Source organism: Bubalus kerabau, chromosome 7 (genome assembly GCF_029407905.1).
Source record: "Bubalus kerabau isolate K-KA32 ecotype Philippines breed swamp buffalo chromosome 7, PCC_UOA_SB_1v2, whole genome shotgun sequence".
In the NCBI taxonomy this organism is placed as follows: Eukaryota; Metazoa; Chordata; class Mammalia; order Artiodactyla; family Bovidae; genus Bubalus; species Bubalus kerabau.
The window spans coordinates 75,139,687-75,167,236 of NC_073630.1; the positions used below are offsets into that span (position 1 = coordinate 75,139,687).

Below are 27,550 nucleotides of genomic sequence, written 5' to 3' on the forward strand. Positions count from 1 at the left end.
CATCCAGGGGTGAAAAAAATCTTCAATAGAAATTAAAATGGTTTCTCGCCTTCCAAAGCACAATGCTCTACTCTTGGGTCTCATGGAGCAGACAATAAAGGAAAAAAAATGTCTAAAAAGGGCCTTTAAAGGAGTAATAATGAAAAAAAAAGCTTGAGAAACACTGCTTTAGAGCAAACGTTCCATTTAAATCAATACAGAAAAGAAGTAAAATGACATCAAGAAGAAGCAACCAGATAAATTCAGAATGAGAAATATTTTATAGAACTGACCTAGTTTCATATATATATATATACACACACACACTTAGAAATATTTGCAGATGAATTAGATGTGGAATATGCTTCAAACAGATTCAGGAGAAGGTACACAGCTGAAGGTATAGATGAAACAAGACAGGTCCTGAGTTGATAGTTATTAAAGCTGAGAGTTCATCATTCTATTCTGTACTACTGTTGTTATGTATTCCATTAAAACAAAAGCATATGTTATTTGAGGAAGATTTTGAATTCTTAAGAAACTGGAGCAGAACTGTGTAATACATAGCTGGTACAAACATTTTCTATCAACGGTGATCTACAAACCGGTATCACTCTTCTCCCGAATAAACTGTACTCTTCCCACTGCTGGGCATACACACTGAGGAAACCAGAAGGGAAAGAGACATGTGTACCCCAATGTTCATCGCAGCACTGTTTATAATAGCCAGGACATGGAAGCAACCTAGATGTCCATCAGCAGATGAATGGATAAGAAAGCTGTGGTACATATACACAATGGAGTATTACTCAGCCATTAAAAAGAATACATTTGAATCAGTTCTAATGAGGTGGATGAAACTGGAGTCTATTATACAGAGTGAAGTAAGCCAGAAAGAAAAACACCAATACAGTATACTAATGCATATATATGGAATTTAGAAAGATGGTAACAATAACCCTGTGTACAAGACAGCAAAAGAGACACTGATGTATAGAACAGTCTTATGCACTCTGTGGGAGAGGGAGAGGGTGGGAAGATTTGGGAGAATGGCATTGAAACATGTAAAATATCATGTATGAAACGAGTTGCCAGTCCAGGTTCGATGCACGATACTGGATGCTTGGGGCTGGTGCACTGGGACGACCCAGAGGGATAGAATGGGGAGGGAGGAGGGAGGAGGGTTCAGGATGGGGAACACATGTATACCTGTGGCGGATTCATTTTGATATTTAGCAAAAGTAATACAATTATGTAAAGTTTAAAAATAAAATAAAATTTAAAAAAAAAAAGAAAAAAGAAAAAAGGACTCAAGAAACGTAACAACTAACTGGTAATTTCCCATCTGAATTCTGATTCAAACAATATAAAAAGGTATTTTTCAAACAACTGGAAAAGATCTGAGTAAGAACTAGGTATTATATAATATTAAGAAACTATGGTTAATTTGGTTAGATATGATAGAGTTTATGTAAGAACATATCTTTACTTTTTAAAAACATATAGAAATATTTTACCCTCCCTGGTGGCTGAGGCAGTAAAAAATCCACCTACAATGCGAGAGACCCGGGTCTGATCCCTGGGTCGAGAAGATCCCCTGGAGAAGGAAATCGCTACCCACTCCAGTATTTTTGCCTCGGAAATCCCATGGACAGAGGAGCTGGTGGGCTAGTCTGTGGGGTCACAAAGAGCTGGACACGACTGAGCAGCTAACACTTAGAGGTATTAAAAAAATACCTTTTTATATTGTTTGAATCAGAACTTTTTAACTACAGAAGTATTTAGAAGTGAAGTGACAATTCCTTTCATTCTTTTTTTTTTTTCCTTAAAAAAAGAAAACCTGAAGAATGAAAGAGAATGATGACAGTTTTGTCTCACTTTCCCCTTTGGAATGCCTACTGGTAAGACAGCACAGAAGTACAAAAAGTTTAAGATCTATAAAACAATGAAAAGAATGGAGTAGGAAGTTATGAAGGGATGAAATGACACAGTAGATTTCTAGAGAATAGAAAGAAGATCCAAAGTGTGTTAACAGGTTAAGCAAAACTAGGGAAAGCACAGTGCAAAATTCACACACACAGGGACTACCGTGGAGGCCTGAGTCCATCGTTCTGAGACTCTAGACTCAAGTTAGCAGATAAAGAGGCTGAATACTAGTGACCTAGGAAAAAGTTACCTGTCTCCTTTCTCTGCACCCATTCCTTGGCTAGGCAAGGCCCAGTGGCACCCCTAAGCCAAAAACTGTGCCACTCTTTTCTAAAGAAATCTAGCAGAAATCTGGCAACCTGCTCATAAAGAAACCAGAGGAATGTTAGTGCCTAGCCAAGTCTGTTGTCAATACGACAAATAGAAAGCTTCTGAGAATCACAATAGGTTCCCTGCTCTTCTGCTCTAAACCTAAACTTGCCAGCAGACAAGACACTCCATCTATGTACTAAGAATTACCAACCAGTCTTTTCAAACAGAGAAAGCACTTAGGAAAAATCCCACCTATCCAACAAGAAAAAAACACCCCACTGTAGCTATAGAAAGCAATCAAGACATTCCTGTAGCAATATACATGAGTCAACTATGTAATTTCATATGAGGAAAAACCACAGCTAGAAAAATACAAAGGTAAATAATAAATTAACCCCAGAAGACTCACAAAGTATTCAGGTACAGAAGAAAAGGATTAAACAATCAAAATATCCTTAAGACACTCCTAAAGAAAGTGCATTCAAAGAAACAAAAACAGAATGCTACAATGATACAGATTTTACAACACCCAGAATTGTTGTAAATACTTTACAAATATGAACTCCTTTGCCCACAAAGTAGTTATCCTCATTTCATAGTTCAGAAACAGAGCACAGAAAGGTTAAATAATTTACCTAAGGTCATATGGTAGTGGAGCTGGGATCTTAACAGACACAGTCTAGCAGTCTAGTTCTATTATATATGCTTTTAACAACTATACCATGTTGCCTCCTGAAATAACACAAACAGAAAATAAGCAAAGGTACTGGAATACTTACAATCTGCTTACAGACATTCACAGAAAAGCAGGAACATATAGCTAAAGAAATCTGTAAAAATAAGGAATAAAAAGGCAATGACAGAAAACATAAGAGATATGACATAAGGATCAAACCAGAAAGCCAATATTCTGCTGATGAGCATTCCAAAGTGAAAGAACATAGAAAACCAAGAAATATTACCAAAAAACAGTGAGAACATTTCCCATTACCTGAACAGAAATACTGGCATTTCAATGGAAAAGGTCTATCAACTCCAGAGAGTTCAGATAGAATAACAACAACTCACAACTAGACACAGGGCTTCACTGAGGGCACAATGGTAAAGAATCCGCCTGCCAATGTAGCAGACACAGGCAATGTGGGTTCGATCCCTGGGTTGGGAAGATCTCCTGCAGGAAGAAATGGCAACCACTCTAGTATTCTTGCCTGGAAAATTCCATGGATAGAGGAGCCTGGCAGGCTACAGCCCATGGGGTCGCAAAAAGAGTCAGACACAAGTGACCTACTGGGCATATACCTAGATATGTAACTATAAAATTCCAGAACTACAAAGACAACAGTAAGATACTAAAGTTTCCAAAGAGAGAGAGGGAAAGGGTTATAAAAATATAACAAGACTCAGGGTAGCATCAGATTTCCTACCATCTTGATCTAAACAGAACAGAGAAAAGCTCCTAAGTTCAAAAGGAAATTCACTCTGAATCTAAATTTCTACACTCAAACTATCAAGCAATTATGAACCAGGAAAAAGCCATGTTTAGGCATTCAAGAATGTTTCATCTTAAGTATCCTGTATATTGATGTTAATTTGGAACATATTCCAGCAAAAAGGAGGAGAATGCCATGAAACAGGAAGATGCGATATCTAAGGAACAATAAACCTAACCCAGAAATGCAGTGAAAGAATATCTCAGAATGTTAGATACTCAGCAGGCTTCCTTCTTATGAAGACTGAAGGAAGAAGTAGGAAAACTCTAAAAGGGATGTCTCTAGGAAAACCAGGGATTCCTTCCAACAAATAAGATACTGTGATTCAAGCAGGAAACATTTCTACCAAAGAAAAAAAGGTAATTACAGACCGCAGGAGGGGAAGATGAACAAGATTAAACAAACAACTCAGAATATAAGGCAAACTAGTGGCATGATTATGAAAAAATTTGCCCTAAGATAACCAAACTTACCTTGATATCCTATTTTTTTTGAGTTCCATTATAACTTTGTACTCATGAAAAACAAACAGCTCAATAAGTAACTGTAATTTATTGTGTTCAGCTTTTAGAATCAACCTACTGAAAAGCCTGAATGTTTTTGTTTTGTTTTGACCATACCATGCAGCATGCAGGGTCTCAGTTCCCCCACCAGGGATCAAACCTGTGCCCTCTGCATTGGGAGCGTGGAGTCTTAGCCACTGCAATGTCTTAATTTCATTATACAACAGAAAAAAAGGTTATGTGATCAACCTGGTCAAACACAAAAGAAAAGGTAGAAATGAAAGTGAAGGAGAAGAAAAGACAAGATAGAGAAATGGATAAAGGCCCTACTATCCTTATCTTACATAGTAGGAATTTAAAATATGTCTAAGAAACATTTTATTTACAACTGCACAGGTACCAAATGAAAACATTATACTGTTTCAAACTTTGGGATGAAGAGAGATGAGTGATTAGATTAAGGACAGCAAAAGTAAGCTAAATCCTCATCACTCTCAGCAAAATCAAGAGAATAATTTAAAGTGAATTAATCAAGAAATAAACCTTACCTGCCTCCTGAGAAACCTGTATGCAGGTCAAGAAGCAACAGTTGGAACTGGACATGGAACGATGGACCAGTTCAAAATTGGGAAAGGAATACATCAAGGCTATAAATTGTCGCCCTGCTTATTTAACTTATATGCAGAGTACGTCATGAGAAGTGCTGGACTGGATGAAGCACAAGCTGGAATCAAGATTGCGGGAAAAACATCAATAACCTCAGATATGCAGATGACATCACCCTTATGGCAGAAAGTGAAGAGGGACTAAAGGGCCTCTTGATGAAGGTGAGACTGAAAAAGCTGGCTTAAAATTCAACATTCAAAAAACTAACATAATGGCATCTGGTCCCATAACTTCATGGCAAATAGATGGGGGAAATATGGAAACAGACTTTATTTTCTTGGGCTCCAAAATCACTGCAGATGGTGACTGTAGCCATGAAATTAAAAGACACTTGCTCCTTGGAAGAAAGGCTATGACACACCTAGACAGCATATTGAAAAGCAGAGACATTACTTTGCTGACAAAGGTCTGTATAGTCAAAGCTATGGTTTTTCCAGTGGTCATGTATAGATGTGAGAGTTGGACAATAAAGAAGGCTGAGCACTGAAGAACTGATGCTTTTGAACTGTGGTGCTGGAGAAGACTCTTGAGAGTAATCTTGGACAGCAAGGAGATGAAACCAGTCAATCCTAAAGGAAATCAATCCTAAATAGTCATTGGAAGGACTGATGCTAAAGCTGAAGCTTCAGTACCACCTAATGTGAAGTGCTGACTCATTAGAAAAGACCGTGATGCTGGAAAAGATTGAAGGCAGGAGGACAAGGGGACGACAGAGGATGAGATGGTTGGATGGCATCACTGACTCAATGGACATGAGTTTGAGCAAGCTCCAAGAGATGGTGAAGGACAGGGAAGCCTGACATGCTGCAGTCCATGGAGTCACAAAGAGTTGGACACAACTGAGAGACTGAACAATGACAACAAATCAAGAAATAAAAGCAGATCTCAGTAAAGAAAAGCCTAGGACCAGGTGGCTTCACAGGAAAAAATTCTCCAAAACATTTAAAAAATATACCAATCCTCCTCAAACATTTCCAAATAATTAAACAGGAAGGAACATTTTCACCTCATTTCTTGATGCCAGTACTACTCTGATACCAAAAGCAGAAAAAGACACAACACAAAAAAAATACAGACCAATATTCCTGATGAATACTGATGCAAAAATCCTCAGACAAAATATTAACAAATCAAATTCAATAGCACATTAATTGGATTATATACCGTGATCAAGTGGTTATTTATACCCAGAATTCAAGGATGATTTAAACCATGAAAATCAACCACTGTCATATACCACATCAACCGAATGAAGATGGTGGGGAAGATGACTTCAAGTAATGAAGGCATTTGACAACATCAAACATTCTTTCACAATAAAAACACTAAACAAACTAGAAACAGAAGCAAACCACCTCAACATAACAACAGCCATATAAGAAATAGTCATAGCTAACATCATATTCAATAATAAAAAATGAAAGCTTCTGGACTGAAAGAAAACTGAAAAATATGGACAAAGCAAGGATGCCTATTTGCATCACTTGTATCCAACATAGAGCTGGAAATCCTAGCTAAAGCAATTAGGCAAGAAGAGAAACAAAAGTCATTCAAATATGGAAGGACGAAGCAAAAAATTACCTCTGTTCACAGATCGTATGATCATATATGCAGAAAACCCTAAAGATTTCACACGTAAAAAGCCAGTTAAAACAAATAAATGACTTTAGCAAAGTTGCCCAATACAAACTCAAACATTCAAAAATCAGTTCTGTTGCTAAACATTACTAATGAACAATTCAAAACAGAAATTTGAGTAGACAACTACATTTACAATAGCACCAAAAAAAAAAAAAATGGAGGAATAAAGTTAACCAGAGAGGTGAAAGCATGTACAATGAAAACTATAAAATATAGCTAAAAGAAATCAAAAGACAATCTATGTTTGTGGATTGGAAGACATGTGGAAAATTCTTAAAGAGATGGGAATACCAGACCATCTGACCTGCCTCCTAAGAAATCTGTATTCAGGTCAAGAAGCAACAGTTAGAACTGGATATGGAACAACAGACTGGTTCCAAATTGGGGAAGGCATATGTCAAGGCTGTATACTGTCACTCTGCTTATTTAACTTATATGCAGAGTACATCATGAGAAACGCTGGGCTGGAAGAAGCACAAGCTGGAATCAAGATCGCCAGGAGAAATATCAATAACCTCAGATATACAGATGACATCACCCTTATGGCAGAAAGCGAAGAAGAACTAAAGAGCCTCTTGATGAAAGTGAAAGAGGTGAGTGAAAAAGCTGGCTTAAAACTCAACATTCAGAAAACTAAGATCATGGCATCCGGTCCCATCATTTCATGGTAAATAGATAGGGAAACAATGGAAACAGTGACAGATTTTATTTTGGGGGGCTCCAAAATCACTGCAGATGGTGACTGCAGCCATGAAATTAAAAGACACTTGCTCCTTGGAAGAAAAGTTATGACAAACCTAGACAGCATATGAAAAAGCAGAGACATTACTTTGCCAACAAAGGTCCATCTGGTCAAAGCTGTGGTTTTTCCAGGGGTCACGTATGGATGTGACAGTTGGACTATAAATAAAGCTGAGTGCTGAAGAATTAATGCTTTTGAACTGTGGTGTTGATGGAGACTCTTGAGAGTCCCTTGGACTGCAAGGAGATCCAACCAGTCCATCCTAAAGGAAATCAATCCTGAATATTCATTGGAAGGACTGATGCTAAAGCTGAAAGTCCAATACTTTGGCCACCTGATGCTAAGAACTGACTCACTGGAAAAGACTCTGATGCTGGGAAAGATTGAAGGTGGGAGGAGAAGGGGACAGCAGAGGATGAGATGGTTGGATGGCATCACTGATTCAATGGACATGAGTTTGAGCAAACTCCAGGAGATAGTGAAGGACACGGAAGCCTGGCATGCTGCAGCTCATGGGGTCACAAAGAGTCAGATACAACTTAGCGACTGAACAACAACAAGGGAGAGAGAACTTTTCAGGTTGATAGGAACTTTCTGTATCTTCACTGTGGTAGTGGTCACAAAAACGTATACATCTATGAAAATTCAACATGTATACTTACACTGAGTGAATTTTAACATATAAAAATTATATCCCAATAAATCTGCTTTTTTTTCCTTAAATTTGGTTTTTTTACTAGGTCTGAAACTAAAACCCCACTACCTAAAGCCTACAAGAAGAATGTTTAATACAAAATTGCTCATGAAAATTGCGTTCTTCTGTGAAGCTTTAAAAACCAATAGGGAAGGAGTTTCCGGGTGGCTTAGTGTTGGGATTTGGCACTACTGCTGCCATGGCCTCGGCGTGACCCCTGGTCGTGGAACTGAGACCCCACAAGCCACAGCCAACATATTAAAACAGCAACAACAAGGAGTTGTCTATATCCGAGTAGGATGCAACAGTTTGCAACAGGCCAATATCCTTCTTGAGAACAACCAGAAAAGCTAAATAAATTATAAAAATCATATTTTTAAAGGCAGTACAGAGATGTCCTTAAAGCATGGGAGACAATAAGGTCTACAACTCCAAAGAAGGGGAAATTTTTTCAAGGTGTTTAGATGATCTGCAGTTGTCTTTTCCCAGGGGGTATTTCCAGATTATAGGATGGGGTGAAGGCTGAAAAACTTGAAATTTGGCCTGTATGAAATGCTGCTGCTAAGGAACCAAGAAGTCAGGAAAGCTTTTGGTGTTCACACAAGGCTGAAGTAACAAAAATGGGAAACTGCAGAGACCTCAAACTCAAGGATATTTGTTTAATTTTAAAAAATGCAGGGTTAAAAAGCTAAATAATAACTGAAAAACTTGAAAAGCAAAGTGAAACTTCCCATGTTTGGCATTACCAAGGGGATAAAGACTACCAGGCTTTGAAATGAAAGTCTTAGAAAACCACACCCTATAAATAACATAAAGAAAAGTATCACCAAACTACTCAAATAGCAACCCAGCCTTCACATAAATTAAAGTGACTGGCTCCCTATTCTATCTGCCTGAAAGAAAAGGTAAACACCCTCTGGCAGAACATACTTGGTAATGCTTGCTTTATTTTGTTTTTTAATTCACAATGTCTGGCATTCAATCAAAAATAACAGGACATAAACAAAAATAATCAACCAACTTGACCTAATTGATATTTATAGAACACTCCACCCAACAACAGAATACAAATTATTTTCAAGCACACATGGAGCATTTACTAAGATCATATCCTGGGCCATAAAACAAATCTCAACAAATTTAAAAAGATCCAAGTTATAAACGTATATTCTTTCATCACAATAAACTTAAAAATAACAGATCTCTGGAAAACCCTCAAATTTTTGGAGACTAAATAATATAAATAATCTATAGGCCAAAGAAGACATCAAAAAGTAAATTAAAAAATAATCTGAACCGAATGAAAATAAAATATATATATATATATATATATATTAAAACTGGTAAGCAATATTTAAGGGAAATTTATACCACACATATATTAGGGGGAAAAGATCACAAATTAATGACCTCAGCTTCTATCTTAAGAAACTAGAAAAAGAAAACAAACTAAGCTCAAAGTAAGTTAAAGAAAGGAATTAAGATCAGAGAAGAAATAAGGAAACAAAAAACAGGAGAACTAGAGGAAATCAGTTAAACCAAACACTGGTTCTTCAAGAATCTTAATAAAAGTTAATAAATCTCAAGCCAGACTGATCAGGGAAAAAAGACAGAAGACACAAATTATCAACATCAGAAATGATACCAAATCTCTGTAGATTATACTGATATTACACTCACAATATATTCTACAGCTATTTAAAGGACAATCCACTCCAGTACTCTTGCCTGGAAAATCCCATGGACGGAGGAGCATGGCAGGCTATAGTCCATGGGGTCGCAAAGAGTCGGACACGACTGAGCAACTTCACATACTTAAGATATAAACAACTTTACTAATTCAACAACTTAGACGAAATGGGCAAGTTCTTTGAAACACCTGTCAACGTACAGAGAGAAAGAATCCCACAACTACATGAAAAACAATCAACAGGAAAACAATGTATGTAGATGAATGAACGATGCAGATACTGAAATTATTTAATAGACAAGTATGTACACAATTATAATAAGTATGTTCAAGAGAACTGGAGTTTATTAAAAATCTATAAAACAGGATCAATGAATGTTTTAAAACTCAAAGTTATAATGTAAAATTAACACATTTTCACTTGGAGAAAAATAAGGTAGTTTTTGGTGTACTGTAAGATAGTTCATTATAAGATATCCAATTGAAGTATGGAGAGAAAAAAAATTTTTAAGAGACATTTGAAACATGAAGATAGAGTGTAATAAATGTTTAAATTAGAATCCATAAAGGATGAGACAGGCAGAAGCAATAATTGAAGATGTAATGACAGAGAACTTTCCAAAACTAAAAGGCACCAAGCTACGTATTCAAAAAAGCTCTAGGAACATTAAGCAAAATACAAAGAAAACCACACCTCAACATGTCACAGTCAAATTGCTAAAAAAATAAGAGAAGAAAAAGTATTCTGAGAAGTCCTTTGAGAAAAATAGAAGACATTATTATTAGCAAGACATACACTGATACATTACCTTCAATAAGACTTAAACAGAAAGAAGACAATAAAATAACTATCAATGTAGAGTTCTATACCCTGTGAAAATATTATTTTAAAAAGGTGAAATTAAGATGTTTTCAGATGAACAAAAAAGGAAAAATTCACTGTCAGCAGGTAGACCAGTATTAAAACATACTACTAAAGGAAGCTATTCAGACAGAAGGAAAAAGAACCCGGACAGAAACACAGAAAATGTAAGAAAGGAGAACCCTGGAAAGGGTAAATATGAACAAAAATTGTCCAAAAGCATACTGTTCTCTGGCGTTTAAAAGTATAAATAAATGCAGAATGGTAATAATGCAAAAAGGTTGGCATATGAGTTAATACGTTAGAAACAGTCATTATTGGAGAATGGTAAAAGTAATAATTTGAACTATCTGTATTATAAATAATTTGCATTGTAAGTCAAGTATGCTTATTGTATGCAACCTCAAGAATAACCCTTAATGGTATAATGAAAGTATAACTAACTAATTAATAGGAAAAATGGGGAAAAATTAGATTAACACACAAAAAAGAGCAAAACAGGAGTGATAAAAAGGAAAGCAAAACAGATGATTCAAAGAGAAGTCAAACTCAGCTATTATTAGCAAAAATGTAACTACAATAGACCCCTGATTAACACAGGTTTAAACTCCCTAGGTCCACCTGTGCCCAGATTTTTTCCCAACAGTAAATACTTGAGTAACACATGAACTGTGATTGCTTGAATCAAATGGGGAACACTGGATACTGAGGAACCACAAATGGGGCCAACTATAAGTTATACGTGGATTTTTTACTTTTCCAATTAAGCAGAGAGTTAGCACCCCTAACTGCCACGTTGCTCAAAGGTCAACTGAAAACAAAGTAAAAAACTAAAACTAAATAAAAAAAAAAAAGGCCTTCCCTGGTGGCTCAGTGATAAAAGAATCTGCCTGCAACACAGGAGACTTTGGGTTTGATCCCTGGATCAGGAAGATCTCTTGGAGAAAGAAATGGCAATCCATTCTAGTACTCTTGCCTGGGATATCCCATGGACAGAGGAGCCTGGCAGCTACAGTCCATGGGGGTGCAAGAGAAAACACAATTTAGTGACTACACAACAACAAAGATAAAAAATAATGAAAATATGACTTGAAAACTAAAGATATTCAGAAAACATGATGAGAGGAAAAAAGTAGTTTATAAAACTGCATTTTATTCCACTTGCTATAAAATTTTAACACATACATGTATACACACAAACACACCCCAACTACCTTAGAAAATGCTGAAAAAAAAATATTAACGGAGAGCTTCATCCCTGGGATTTTGGGTAATTTTTTTTAATCACAGATTTTCTTTGTAGTTTTTAATACTTTAACTCTTTTCCAAGAAACAAGATTAGTTAACCACAAAACTATTTTCAAAGCAAAAAAAAATCAAACCAAAAATCTTAATGATCATCTCTGACAAGTAAAAGACTCAAAAAAATATATAATAATGTGATCAAGTCTAAAAAGAGGCTAAACAATATAAATTTGTCTCACACAAGCTCTACGTGAAACAGGCACCTTTATAATGAAAAATACAGTATATCATCAACCACTTCTGATGGAGACAAAAATTATCAAGTAAGAAAACAGCTTTTTCCATTAATTAATGTTACTCTCATTTCTCTTCCTGCTTCTAATAAAAATCTGTGAAATTTCTATAGAACTATATAAGTTATAAAATAAAATTGGAGTTCTAACATTTTGCATTTTAATTTGTGGGTTTTTTCCAAAGTAACCTCTAATATTATTTCAACTAAAATTTAGGTTTCAACACAGGAAAACCAAATCACCAGTCTTTCAAAACTCTACTTGGCAAAGGGATTTCAGAGAAATATGCAATACCAAGTATCTTGGCAACATTTTCTAATAACATTTCATTGTTCTAAGTTACATAAAAAGGTCAAGTACTCTCAAATTCTGGAGAAGGAAATGGCAACCCACTCCCGTATTCTTGCCTGGAGAATCCCATGAACAGAGGAGTCTGGCAGGCTACAGTCCATGAGGTTGCAAGGAAACGGATACAACTGAAGTGCCTTAACACACACTCTCTCAAATTCTCTACCTACAAACAAAATTCTAAGCAACTTACGGAAATTAGGATTCTCCTCCCAAAAAACAAAAGCTATGTTTGGTACACACTATGAAAGTAACAAAACAACAGAAATAATAACAGCTAACATTTTTTATTGAACAATTAACTATATGATACTCATTGTTCTAAGTAATTTGCATGTACTGTTTAATCCTCACATAATATTACGAACTAGCATTATTGTCATTTCATAGATGAGAAATTGAGGTAACATTTGTCCAATCACTAGTAATAAGGCCAGGATGTGAATGCCAAGCAGGCTAGCTGTAAAGCCCTGCACTCTTAATCACTACACCAAGCTACAGACAGAAGTAATTAAGATCTTGTTAAAATAGTTTGCTGTTATTAAATTTCAAGCAATAAATAATAATAATTTTTATTCAACATAAAACCAGATATTTTAATGATCTGATCATGTCACTAAAAATAAATGAACAGAAGAAATAAATACCTAAAAACTTTCTATTTTTGTGACAAAAAAGAAAAAAGTAAAAAACAGTTGCTATCAAAATAGTCACAGAAACCTGAGAAAACATGTAACTTCCAAAAAATGACAACAGAAGACACATTAAAACTACTGTACTGAGCTTTAATATCATATCTATTTTCTATTGAAAATAGGTTAAGCAGTTTTTCTCCCTGACTTAATCTAGAGGATACAGATACCTAAGAGTTGTATAAAATGTCACAGAAATCCTACAGAAAGGTAATGTGAATTCTTTGGGTGAAAGTATTCTTTCTTAGTATTAAGATTTTCCTTTTAAGGAAGTTTTGAAGCAATCAAACAAACTCTCTGTAAAAAATATTATAGCTTAAATTTTAATGGAATGTGTTCAAACTGCTTCACAGATACCTACCCTGTTTTTCAGAAATATTTCTGAAAAATAAAATGTAAATCACATTCTAAACAGTATCTTATAAAGGTTAAAAATAATACATAAAAATTTATTTTTTAAAAGTGATTTTTCTGTAAACTTCTAACACTTAAAATAGTAAGTAGAATTACATCTTTGTGAAATACACACTTAAAACAAGTAATAACTCAAAGATGAGATTCTACTTACAAGGATGAGCTTAGGTAATCTTATATTCATATAATCAAAAGCATAGAGAAAAACAGGAATCTCTTACCCACCTAATTCACAGAAGTTACACCCAACAGAGCTATAAAAATGACTAACAGATGGTTGTAATCTATAAATATAAATGCCATTTTAACAATTACAGTCAATTAGTAAGATTAAATTGTTCTGACACTAAAAAGTTTTCTATAATTCATTCAATGCCACCTAGAATTTTAGACTCAGAAAAGGATAAAATATAAAGTACAATACTGGGACAATGCCTGAAAGAAACTATGAAAGTTTCTTTTTTTTTTTTAACTTTATGCATCTGCAACGAACTGGAAAGAAATACAAACAATAGAAGGTAATTTTGCTGTAATGAGGAACTTTGACAGATTTTTCACCATAATGCTGTTTGCCTTCATAGTTTAAAATATTTCAGAAAATAAGTATTTTATTTGACACAGCACAAGAAGTAAAAATATGGGGGAGCGAGTACATTAAATATGTGCTTTGAGGAAAAAAATGATAGGAAAAAACAATTTACTTTTAATACTAACATTGCCTGAAACATTAGATGGCAGACAACAGTTAACCAGCAGACTTAAATCTCCTATTCCCCAAATCCTGAAATCTAAGAGAGGCTATATTATAATTATCAAGTAAAACATCAAATGGTTCTTTCTAGTGGGAGAGAGTAAAAAAACAAAAATAAGCCATCAGTTAGTGCCTGCTATGAGGACACAACTTAACTCCTTACTTTCTTACCCCTTAAGAGCTAAGACAAGCTAAATTTGCTCTATCCTTTCCTAACTATTTTAAATGTCATGAAATATCTCTACTCTCCATTCAAACTCCATGCCCATAAATATAAAAAGCTGGAAACAGTCTTACAAACCTTAGGTATGTTCTTCTTCTGGAATCGATCATTTCCTAACTTGGGTTACAATCGTTACACACATGCTCTTTTAAGGGTGTGTGTGTACTCAGACCGGAGAAGGCAATGGCACCCCACTCCAGTACTCTTGCCTGGAAAATCCCATGGATGGAGGAGCCTGGTGGGCTGCAGTCCATGGGGTCGCTAAGAGTCAGACACGACTAAGGGACTTCACTTTCACCTTTTACTTTCATGCATTGGAGAAGGAAATGACAACCCACTCCGGTGTTCTTGCCTGGAGAATCCCAGGGACGGGGGAGCCTGGTGGGCTGCCATCTATGGGGTCGCACAGAGTTGGACACAACTGAAGCGACTTAGCAGCAGCAGCAGCAGTGTACTCAGTCATGTCCAACTCTTCAGGGAAGGGTCAACTGTACTGTATCCTCTATGTATCTCACAGGTTAGTAAAGAGTCTTGACTAATAGCCAACTCTATCACCTAAAAAGAATGAAGTCTTAGTAATTATTCTCAGCTCAGTTTAAAAACAAAATGAAACAAAACAACAACTAAAAAACACCTCTGGAACTATTAGAAAGGTAATGTTCTGAGAAGTATGTATACAACTTGTCTGCTGTCATTAAACCAAAAACCAGACCAAAAAGCTTCTTCTCCTGTTTCCCCAGCTGGATTCCTTCCAAGTAAATCAATGTCTCTTATTTAAAGACAAAGCATGCTTAGGTTCAAGTCAGAGGACCAGGAGAGGCTCAGTCTCTTAACTTTCTGACATGTCCAATCCAGGTCATTTCCCTGTCCTGTGAGTAGTAACAGAGCTCACAGTAGAGACAAACTAACAAAGCAGACAATCAAGACAACTTAATTTCTGAGATTAAAAGTCTATGTAAATACACAGAAAAAGAACTCAAAGGTTATATAACAATGTAACAGTAGTTATCTCTGGGGAGAGATGAGATGGAAATGAAGTATATAAAAAGCGCTTTCACCTATTATAAATACATTGTATTTTCAAATTTTTTCTGAACATTGACTTACTTTAATGTTTTCCAAAAGAATGAACAGACCTATATGGAATTCAAATGAAAATTAAATGCCATTTGCAGAAAATTGACTACCAGAGACCTACAGATCAAAGAGAAATAAAATTATCCTATCCTCCAAAATAAAAAGGAATGCTATACAACAAAAATGCCCATAGCAACTGTCTCCCACTACTCAACATTCACTACTCTGATTATACGATATTAGCCACCAGAGGAATTTTGAGTACCCTACCCCCTGAAATTACATACTGTTTTCAGCAATCCATTAAGTCATAAAAAATTTTCAGCGTTTGTACCAACAGAACATTGACTCTCAATTTTAATTCTCTGTAAGGACTGTATCTATATACAGGATCTCTCTCTAAACACACACACATATAAATTTACATGCAGTTCACGTCTGACTGCCTTGAGAAAGTATTTCCCCATCTGAAAAGCAAACTATCTAGACAAGCAATTCCACTGTCATTTTAATGGAGAGTTCATATTCTCCAACTATTTGTCATCACAACTTTGGGGTTAAAAAGAGTAAAAGTAAAATTGTATACAACTAGGATTTCTGGGGAAAAAAGCAGCAGGAAAAACTATGCTCTGAACACAGCATAAGCCAAAATGTCAAATGTAAATAATGTCATATATTTTAGCAAAATATGACTAAACATTTTTAAAAGTTAAATTTGTAACATTTTAGAGCCTAGAGAGCCATACTTAAAACTTTGTCAAGTTTAGGTCGTGTCCCCTTAAAAAAAAAAAAAAACCACTAAGAGAAACCATATTAAAAACGGCCAAAATTACTACAAATTAGGAAAGAAAGAAATTATTTTGAGCAAATTATTTTGGAGAGAAGGATTTTTGTTTAATCTAGTTTACGAATTAATATAGTCACAAATACTTTAAAATATAAAGGCATACAGTGTACGTGTCATTTCCCACCATCCCCTCATCAGGTTACTCCTCCCTCTGCTGCTGCTAAGTCGCTTCAGTCGTGTCCGACTCTGTGCGACCCCATAGACGGCAGCCCACGAGGCTCTCCCGTCCCCGGGATTCTCCAGGCAATAATACTGGAGTGGGTTGCCATTTCTTTCTCCAACCCCTCCCTCTACCCAACCATTATCAATTCTCCACTATCCTGCCCCGCCAGTTTCTTTATACTTATAAAAAACAAACACAAATTTATATTCCTATTCCATGGGTGCCTCGTTAGCACACAAAGTAGCACATTATTCACGCTGTCCTGTATCTTGTTTTTTTCACTTTATAACATACTTTGGAGATCTTTCCATGTCATTACACACAAAGCTTCCTCATTCTCTTTCATAGCTGATTATGACTACCACAACTTTCATCAATCTTCTTCAGGCTAAACTTTAATGACATTCTATAGTTAACTACTTAACATCTGAGTTAAGTTTCTCCCCCCAGATCTAAAAGCAGACAAATCAACTCATTATTTAAATTACATCCTTTGTAGAACGTTTATTTTCCAACCAGGTAGAGGAAAAAGTCGCACAATTTTATCACTTAAAATGAAGGTACAAATTAGAATGCAGACTCAAGTGAAATTACCTTTTTTTGATTGGGGCATCAGCGTAACGGCCAAATCAACAACGACTAAAAGTTCTTGCTAGTGCTTTTCTTTCACTGTAAAAGAAAACACTGTTGTTGCTTTTCTAAGGTTAGAAAGCCTTCAAGTCGTATAGCGTGGCATTCTAATAGCAAGCAACAGCCACCTGATTCGATCTTTCATTCCCCAAGTCAGAGGCCGAGGTTTTTTTTACCTGTCAGGATTCTGCTATTAGCAACAGGACGACTTGTACACCAGCGAAAACGCACTCAAGAATGTAAGCTCTGCGGCGCTACGCGTCGGAAATTACTCTCCCGGGGCCAGCACACCAGGACTAGCTAGAGTCCAGCTTCGCAGGCGAAAAGGTTTCCATAAGAATAAGCCGCCGTGGTGACCCGGAGCGGGCGGGCGCGGGTGGACTCAAGGAAGGAAGACCGGCGCCGCCCCGGGAGCGTTCGAACCCGCGCAGCGGCTCCAGTCGGACGCGAGGAGTAGCGCGTTCCCCGGGGACCCAGCCCCGGAACCGCGACCACTAACGGAACCAGCCCACGGGCGGCGGCGGCCGCCGCTCGGACTGCGGGCTGCGGCGCGCGGGCCGGGTGCCGGGAAGGCGGGGGTTCCCCGGAGGAGCTGGCCGTCCCGGCGCCCCATTGGGCGCCGCTCCAAACGTGCCCGAGTTGTGACAGGAATAAAGTGGGTCACAAGGCCTAGCGGGTCCCCAGCGAAAGCCCTCTCCGCACCGGCTCTTCGGCTCTCCCAGCCGCTCTGCCGCTCTAATCGGCCTCAACCCAAGGGCGCGCTCCGGCCACCCGGCCCCGCCGCGCACCCCAATCCCGCCCCTGCCCCGCAGGTAACCCCAGCTGTCCCGAAAGGCCCTTCAGACGGGGCGGGCCTCCACCCCAACTCCCGAGAAAAGACACACTCGAGCGATAAGCAAAACTTGGGCTTCAGCGCCAGCCCGCCCCTCCCCTGGCCGCCGCCCCCCGGCCCCACACACACCGCCCTCCTGCTCCCCCCCACTTCCCGGCGCCCTCACCGTGTGGCTTGCGGCGGCTCCGGCTTCTTCCCTCCCCCACCCTGGAGTCCAGCTGCGGCGACTCGGAACCACTAGCCTTGCAGCGTCCTGAAGGCGCTGCGGCTCCCAGCTTTAGCAGCACCCTGAGGCTGAGTGGCGCCCCTAACCCACCCCTCCAAAAATTCACCGCTACAGCCGCCCTCAACTCCTCCCCCTCCCTTCCCTTCCCCTCCTCCACCGGCACCGGGACCACGCATGCGCCGCTCAGGCCAGCCTGCCGGCGGACGTCAGGCCCCAGGCCCACCCGGCGGGGCGCCGCTCACCGGGAGCGCGCACGCGTCGGCGGCCAGATTTCCTTCGCGCTCTCGGTCTTGGGGGTTTCCTTTTTTAAGCCGGTAGCCGCAAGAAGAGTCTGTGATTGCGCTCCCTCCCGGCGCATGCGTAGTCAGTGACCCCCTGCGGGCTCCGACTGCCGGCGCTTTTCGTTCGTCCCTCCCCTCACTATCCCTTTCCCCGGTGCGTCTCGGTGCGCATGCGATGTGCTCCGTTAGGCAGCTCGGAGCTGCGATGGGGATCCCGGGCGCCGGAGGAGACTCCTGCTCCCTAGGCTACGCGTCTGCGCGATCCGCGGCTGCCGCCGGGCGTGCAGGAAAGCCGAAATCTCCCCGGCGCCCCTTTCCTCGCACGGGTTACTGGAAAGCAAGGGAGGCGGGGCCTGGTTAGCTGCGGAGGGTGCGGCCGGTCCCGGGAGTTTAGATCAGGGTGGCTTTGGCTTTTACCCTGGATGCGGGAAGCGAGGACAGAGGAGAGTTTCTTGTATAAGGGATCCCGAAGCCAAAAGGGACCTTGTCTTTCTCGAAAAGCAAATCACTTTGCCAATGCCAGGGGAAAAAAATCGGGCGGGCGAAAAGACTTTTCCCCCTCATCCGGTGGCATCACTTGTGTTTTGTCTCTTGGGACGGGAAGAGGGCATTTGTGAAGGTGACTGGCACTCCAGACTCCTCCTCTTTCTTCTCCTGGAAGTGCACTGCTTTAGTCGCTTCTTTTTGGAGAGTGGGCCTGGGGAGACCGGACATGAGTCCTTGGCTGGAGGGCCGAGGCCAAAGAAGATAACGGACGTGCTCCTTTGGAGATTTTTATCTAGCCTTAAGGAAGATGGGAGATAAACCAGGATCCTAGCTTGTACCTTCCTTCCCTTGTAGAAAAACGTGTGAATATTTTCCCCCTTATCTTAGGGGGAAATTACTTTCCTTGATGGTTAAGACAGTTGGTCCACAAGGGAAAGCACCTTTCAGTAGCTAAAAATTATTGGGAAAAAGTCTACAGTCCTAATTCCTAGTAGTTTTCATATTTTAATGATTGTTCTTTGAATATGAAATAGAAGCCATTTTTTCTTCTTTCAAAAAAATGTTGTGACTATAAAATCCTCCCTCAAAGGTAACATTCATCTCAGTGAACACTTGAGATTCTTGCTGTGTACTCAAGAGAAAAAAAAACATCGAAACTGAGGGACTATTCAGATCAGACCAGAGGGTTCTGTCCGGAATGGGAGAGCATGATAGAGTCATCATATAGCAGACAAGATTTTAGTAGACATTTTTTCCTGTTTAGCCTTCATTCCCTATTCTGATCATTTCCTTTGGAGAACTATCCTTTCTTCACTCTCAGACCATTTGGCTGGGGCAGGACTCCAGAGGAAAATACATTTGAGTTAATCCTCTACCTTAGTTTGGATTTAACTAAGAAGGGTGATCTCTTTTCCAGTGGAGTTAAGTCTGCAGAAATGGAAGCCTGAACACATCTTCCTACTCACAGATTCTGAGAAAGAAGGCAACGTGGAATAAAGCAGGTTCAAAAACGGAGATTTGGCCTGGAGACACATTGGATGCATGGAATCTGTTGTGGACTAGATAACTCTGGAAATTTCAGTTAAGTTAGTCAATAAATTCTTAACATGTATTCATTGCTTAAACCAGTGAGAGGTTGTCTGTCACTTGCCATCATGAATTCTCACAGTGGTAGCAAGAAAGGAGGCAAGATTAATAATACTGATTAGGAAGGTTTCAGTTAGACAAGAGGCTTTGAATGCTTTTCCTAGGATGTGGACGTTTGGATTTTCTAGAGAAAGTGATCTCTCTTTATATTCTGCATCATATCTTCAAAAATACCTTTGCCCCTTTTAATGGTTCCATGGTCCTCTTAGTCACTAGAAACACATCATGTTCATCTTTGACTCCTTCCTCTCTCATTTTCTGTATTTAATCATTTACCAACACCTGTTGATAGTCCCGTTTTTCTGCTCAGTCTTCTGCCACTACTCAAACATTTCCCATGATTCAGTTCACAACTTATCTTTCTCCCCATACTCTCCAAGAAGAAAACTGTACCACATATTTTTAATCACATTTCCAACTTCCAGATTCCACTTTTCCCTAAAACAAAAACCCTGCCTCATAGTTTGTCCCCTAGCCTAAATCCTCTCCTTGAACACAATTTATCTAACTCAAATATTCTGCTCACTTCTTGTCTGCCTTGGTATAATTTAAAAGGAACATTTCCAACTCCATTCCTAACTGGCTTCCACAGTTGATGTCTTGATGGAAGCAATATAGATAGCATAGTGGCTAAAATACAGAATTGGAAACTTACTGCCAGGATTTATTCCGGCCCCACTACTTAATATCTGCATGACTTTGAGTCTGTTCTTCAGTTTCCTCATCTGTCAAATGAGGGTAATATCATGTCTCAGGATAATTGAGAGAAGATAGAACAGGTAGATGGAGTGTGTGTGTGTGTGTGTGTGTGTGTGTGTGTGTGATAGTACCTGGTACATAAAAAATCCCATAGTAGTAGTGGCTATTAATGATGTTGCTTTTTGTGTAGTTCTTGCATCTCTTGCTCAATTTCTTCCCCTAGTTCTCTGGGACCCTATGTCCTTTCTGTTTTTTCATAATACTCTTATCCACCCTTTCCTTGACGTTCCTACTTTTACTACTACAGTTTCAGGTAAATAGGAACATGGGAAGCTTGATATGCATAATAGGGAATATATTGTCAGGGTTTTTTTTTTTTTTTAAGAATTCTTCATGTTTTAGTCAATCACTTTTATCCTTTCTAGATCCTTTAGAAGGAAGGCAATAGTATGATGTGATATTGAAGACTTTGTAATCAAAGGTCTAGGCTTCAATCCTGACTAATACTAAGACACACTGAGCAAGTTAAATAATTTATTTGAGCATCAGGGTATTTATCTGTAAAGTCAGAAAAAAGGCATCTCAGAATTGTGATGATCAAATGTAAATTATAAACTACTACAGAAAGGTTAGCTGAAAAGGATGGTGGCTTTAGATTTTTATGCTTTGTTGTTGGAACTCTAGGAATGGTTGAAATGACTCACAAATTTGTAACTACAGCCTACACCTAACCTTTGGGTTCTAAACACGCATGTCCAATTGTCTCCCCAATGTCTCCTCTTGAATATCTCAAATACCTTGGATGCTCCCTTCAATCTGTTCTCCACAAAGCAGCAAGAATACTCTTTTGAAAATATAAATGAAACCGCATGTTCCTACTTAAAATCCTTATTATTTCCCATTATATCTAAATTCCTAGTTGTGGCCATAATACCTCTTTGATCTAGCCCCCTCTATGTCTCCAACTTCATGTCCTACCATTTTTCTCTTTTCCCATAACACTTCCACCCAGAAACTTCCTCAAGTTTCTTGCGAATCTCTATATTCTCAAGCTTTGATACATGCCGTGCACTTACCTGGACCACCCTCCTACCTTTTCTCCTGGCTGGTTCCTCTTCAGTCTTCATGTCTCAAAGATCTAACTACCCTATTTAAGATGTTTCCCTCCTACCTCTCACCTGCCATCCACCAACATAGTACCCACAATTATTCTCTATTACTGTGGGGTTTTTTTAAATATTTCTTTTCTTATCTATTAACTGTCTTCCCCCCCAACCCCGCCCCATTGTCACCACATGGTAAATCCCAAGAGTCAAGAACCATGTGTTTTCTTCATCACTGTACATGCAGCATTCATTTCAATGCTTGAGTTAAATGGAAAAAAAAATGAATGAAATGAAAGGTGAAACATGCCAGAAGATTTTTGGGATCACTCTTATATTCCAAGTTGTGATTGTAAACAGATTGTAGTCTTGTCAGGAGGTAAACTTAGCAACGTGTTTTAAAGTACAAAGGAGAGATAAACTGAAAATAGTGAAACACTAGTATGAGATGCTGAGTGAGGTCCACAATAGCGAACAAGAACATGCAGCATTCACCCTCCAAACAGCTGCCCGCATTTGAAGCAGATATTCCTTCAGCCCGGCTTCCCTGGTGGCTCAGATGGTAAAGAATCTGCCTGCAATGCAGGAGATGCAAGAGATATAGTTTCAGTCCCTGGGTGGGGAAGATCTCCTGGAGAAGGAAATGGCAACCCACTCCAATATTCTTGTCTGGGAAATCCCATGGACAGAGGAGCCTGGCAGGCTACAGTCCATAGGGTTGCAAAGAGTCAGACACGAATGACACACATGCACATTCCTTCAGTCAGGATCAAAAGCTGGACAAAACTGGACTTAACATGGTCAAAACTTCCAACCCCTACTTTCAGGCCATATAAGTAAGATACAAGGGAAGAGGAGGATGAGAGAATCATTGGAGCCACAACTTAAAAGAGTACTATGGCTTTTCCTTTTTGTTCCCCCACCCCACTCCAAGTTGGGCTTCCTTGGTGGCTCAGTAAAGAATTCACTTGCGATGAGGGAGACCTGGGTTCGATCCCTGGAGGAGGGCACGGCAACCCACTCCAGTATTCTTGCCTGGAGAATTCCATGGAGGAGCCTGGCGTCCATGGGGTCACAGAGAGTTGGACACAACTGAGCAACTAAGCACAGTTCACTCCGAGTTAAGTGAACAAGGCTCCAACAGAATCGGCTAGAGAAACTGGAGTGACTAAGGAGAGACTGGTATCTCTTTCCTTTCAGATTTGTTGATCCGCCCTGCATCTACCTGTGTGAACAGGAAGATAGAGACTTGGGGAGAAACAATTGGAGGAAGTGGGCTAAAGTGTACTCCTACAGTTTGGCATGGCAAGGAAGTTTCTACGGAGTCCATCCATGCTGGTAGAAAGTACTGTCCAGGTTTGAACCATTTTGACACCTACTGGGAAAAGAAATTCTAGCAACAAGAGGCAGAATATACTTCAAGGAGTGGGAACTGAGAGAGATCAAGAGAGAGAGCTGCAGACTGATCTCATATCAAGGAATTGTTCAGTGGAGAGGCTGCCTCCGAGTTTCTAGGAGAACTCAATGTGCCCATTAAAGAGCAAACACTTTGATGCAATATGGATAGTACTTACCTAGTTAAGAGAAATGTATGCCTTTCTTCCCTAATCTCCCTTCCAGTCCCCAACACCACAGAAGATGGGTCTTGAAAAGAGAAGGAAATAATTGGCTAAAACAACTCCACCTTCCCTCTTGAGTTCCTGAATCACAAGTTCAGCCATAGAACATTTGCCTGGGAACTGATATTGAAGCTTGAAACTAGATAGACTTTTAATAACCAAAAGTGTGAAAGAAGAGTTAAAGAATATGCTCAAGATGTCTTTAGGGGACTTGCTACCAGTGCTGCTTAATCACCTAAGGATTTCATTAAAACAAAAATTGCAGTTCAGCTAGGCTGGGATGAGGCCAGAGACTGCATTTCTAACAAGCTCCCTGGGGATGCTGCTGATTCTAGGATCACACTTTGACAAAACAGGCACTATAAAGCAGGAGAGGGAGTTTCAATGGTTGGCAGAAAGGAATAGAGAAAAATATTAGGAAGGTTATATGAAATACACATTTTTGTAGATCAAAAACATTTGAATATTTAAAATTTCCAAAAAAATCACAAAAATTCATTCAATAAAATGTGAAACACATTGTTAAATAATTTCCCCACATTCTAACAAATACTTATACCCCACTTAAACGAGAATGTATAAATCAAGTAGGATATGAAGTAGTACTGATCTACACTGGCAAGCATGAGTACTTGCTAGAAGCATATGTTTGTGTGCATTATTTGAAAAAGGCTGAGGCTGGAATCAAAACCAGCCACCTCTATTATGCTATAATTTTATGAATTTTACAAATGTTTAAGTTTTCATGAACTGTGCTTATGTATAAAAACTACTGCCACCTGGTGGATTTGAGTTAAAAAAAGAAGTATGAATCTTTTTATTCAAACATCTTAAATACTATTACTACTTCCTCTGCTAATTTTAACTCAAAAAAGAAAATAGGTAAATATGATGGATTTACTAAAAAAAAATTGCATTTGGGGGAACCTTTTGCATTCGGTTTCAATTGGAAGGGAAATAATGAATGCTAGTTGCTCAGCTGGGTCTGACTCTTTGTGACCCCATAGACTGTAGCCCACCAGGCTCCTCTGTCTGTGGGACTCTTCAGGCCAGAATACTGGAATGGATTGCCATTCCCTTCTCCAGGGGATCTTCCAGACCCAGGAATTGAACCTGGGTCTCCCACATTGCAGGCAGATTCTTTACCACCTGAGCCACCAGGGAAGTCAGGGAAATAATGTCTATACTTATATGCATTAGATGGCATTAAAGTTACATTTTAACTTTATGATTAATATGGTTTTTCCTTTAATTTCCACAACTGTTTTATTGTCAATAGGAATCTTTCCATCCATTTTGTTAAAGACTCTTAGAAGCTGGACCTTATAGGTAATTATTTCTCTGATATGTGTGCTAACGCTATAATAAAGACCATTGTGTGCAACTCCCAACTTTGCTTCTCAACGTTTCCTCCCTTCATCCAAATGTGTATATTTTCAAAAGCCTTTCTTTGCTATCTCAGAAGGGGTCTTCCTAATTCTTTACAAAGTTAGATCATTTGATTTTACCTTATCTGATAAAATAAATTATTACCACCTAACTCAGTGTGTGCTGAAAAGCAGAGTAAGCTGACAAGATTCGTATAGTCAAGGCTATGGTCTTCCCAGCAATCATGTTCAGCTGTGAGAGCTGGACCGTGAAGAAGGCAGAACACTAATGAATCGATGCCTTCGAACTGTGGTGCTAGAGAAGACTCCTGAAAGTCCCTTGGACAGCAAGGAGATCAAACCAGTCAATCTTAAGGGAAATCAACCCTGAATACTCATTGGAAGGAGGACTGATGCTGAAGCTGAAGCTCCAGTATTTTGGTCACCTGATGCAAACAGCTGATCTACTGGAAAAGTCCCTGATGCCCGGAAAGACTGAGGGCAGGAGGAGAAGAGGGCGCCAGAGGATGAGATGGCCAGATGGCATCACTGATGCAATGGACATGAACTTGGGCAAACTTTAGGAGATGGTGAGGGACAAGGAGGTCTGGTGTGCTGCAGTCCATGAGGTCGTAAACAACTGGGTGACTGAACAACAACAACTCAATCTGTATTTAACTTTCCCTCCACTTCATCATTCTCTGCTGCCTCCATGATCCCTACCTACCTCTAAGAACAGCAAATACCCTTTTCTGACTTCATGTTAAATTGCCTCGTGCATGCTAAGTCGCTTCAGTCACATCCGACTCTGTGCAACCCTATGGACTGTACCCACCAGGCTCCTCTGTCCATGGAATTCTCCAGGCAAGAATACTGGAGTGGGTTGCCATTCCCTTCTCCAGGGGATTTTCCTAACCCAGGGATTGTTTCTCATGTCTCCTGCACTCTTTACCACTAGCACCACCTGGGAAGTCCTAAATTGCCTTGGTTTTCACCAATTTATTTTTGTAATCTAATCACTTAAACTTAGTCTGGATTCTCTGAAACACATCAGTGAATACCCAAAATCACAATGATGGGTCACCAGTACAAACAAACTAGAAGACTAGAATGTGTTGTTAAACTATTACATGCTGGATTTAACACCATTTTCTCTAAAAGTGGTGTCAATTATTAATCCAAGATAAAACATGCTGCAGGTTCTGTAGTGTTATTTTCTCATGATGAATTCTTCCGAGATTACTATCAAAAGATATGTAAGCCTCACAATATACTTTTCTCACTTCTCATGATTTAGAAACTTACATGTTATACAGGTCTAATGATTCAATCACCTGTCTACTTAGTAAGCTAATACTTTCTAAAAATAATAGAAGTATTAAAAATTATAACAATGAGATGTTTCCTAGTACTTTTTAGAATCTTTAAATTGCATTTTTCCATTGAGTGCTTAATTTTTTTAATAGGTAAGAGACTTCAAAGAAAAAGCATATGGTCATAAATTTAAGTATTTTCACTCAAAGCCTCTAAATAATAGACTTTAATATTTATTAAAGTAAATTAAAGTCCATGGTTCTTTTTCATCATTTTTATTCACATGCCTTTTTGGAAGTGATTAGGCAACACCGAGGACTTGTAATATATTTGTTATTGTCCAAAAAGGAGCAGAAAAAGGATAAAGTACAGAAAAATATTAAGGGTTCAGGACAAATTCTAGTTTTGTTGGAGGCAATAAATATTCTGAAATATCTGGAAGTTTTTGTAATTACATATAAGCTATAATTCTAATATGAAAATGAAAATAAATCTATTTATAAATATTCTGATCTCTGATTATAAAGGCAATGACAAAAACACTGCATATATAAACATTTGAAAGCTGTTTATTAAATATTCCTACTTGGTGTCCTCACTGTCACTGCCTGAGCCATCAGTGCCATCATAAATAGAAGTGTTTCTAATTGAAGACACCATCACATCTACAATGGCTTTTTTGGGGTTTTCTTCCAAATCAGTCTGTATTGCTCCAACTTCTGCTAGCTTCCATTCAAGTTCTGCAAAAAATAACCCATCAATAAATCAGATAAAATCCTGGAACATCTATATGAAACAGAAGTTGACTCCAATAAAACTAATGTGGAAACGATGATATATTTAGAACTAAATTACAGTGAAAGTACTATGTCAAAACACACATTGGATATAGCAGAGTTATACTTAAAGGGAGAAATTATGGCTAACGTTTATTTTTAAATGACTGAAAATAGTGCTTTGAAAGTACATATCAAGGAGCTAGAAAAAAAATTAATGTAAATCAAAGGAAAGCAGAAAGAGGGCTATAATGAAGAAGAGACTTTAGCAAAGGTTGAAAAGCAAAAGCAATAGAGGTGACTAACAAAATCTCAAGTTGGTTCTTTGAAGAGATAATAGACACACCTTAAGCAAAAAAGATCACAAGAACGAGAAACAAACTAAACAATGTAAAGAATTATATGGGGCAAAACCAAGATAAAGGTTTTAAAGCCATGAGACTACTATGAGAAAAAAGTATGCCAATACATTTGAAAATTTTAGTGGGAAAACTGCAACAAAAAGTGTGAATT

General features: G+C 38.6%; 2 protein-coding genes across 19 annotated transcripts in view; both read right to left on the reverse strand.

The window, feature by feature from the left end:
• The window catches only part of CLOCK (clock circadian regulator), a 121,286-nt gene extending 102,533 nt beyond the window's left edge, over nucleotides 1-18,753 (reverse strand). For 3 of the 10 annotated variants that reach the window (XM_055588597.1, XM_055588599.1, XM_055588600.1), the window contains exons 1-2: nucleotides 18,489-18,751; nucleotides 17,153-17,227 (exon numbers count right to left, since the gene is read on the reverse strand). The gene's annotated coding sequence lies outside the window, so the exon portion shown is untranslated. Of the gene's footprint in view, nucleotides 1-17,152; nucleotides 17,228-18,186; nucleotides 18,380-18,488 lie in introns of those variants that run through there. The other 7 variants (XM_055588598.1, XM_055588601.1, XM_055588605.1 and 4 more) reach the window with 6 other exon arrangements.
• A 7,818-nt stretch (nucleotides 18,754-26,571) lies between these two features.
• The window catches only part of PDCL2 (phosducin like 2), a 150,180-nt gene continuing 149,201 nt past the window's right edge, over nucleotides 26,572-27,550 (reverse strand). For all 9 annotated transcript variants that reach the window (XM_055588616.1, XM_055588614.1, XM_055588615.1 and 6 more), the window contains one exon: nucleotides 26,572-27,001. In XM_055588616.1, coding sequence (XP_055444591.1) covers nucleotides 26,844-27,001 — 158 coding nt within the window. In that variant the 3' untranslated portion in view covers nucleotides 26,572-26,843. The remainder of the gene's footprint in view (nucleotides 27,002-27,550) is intronic.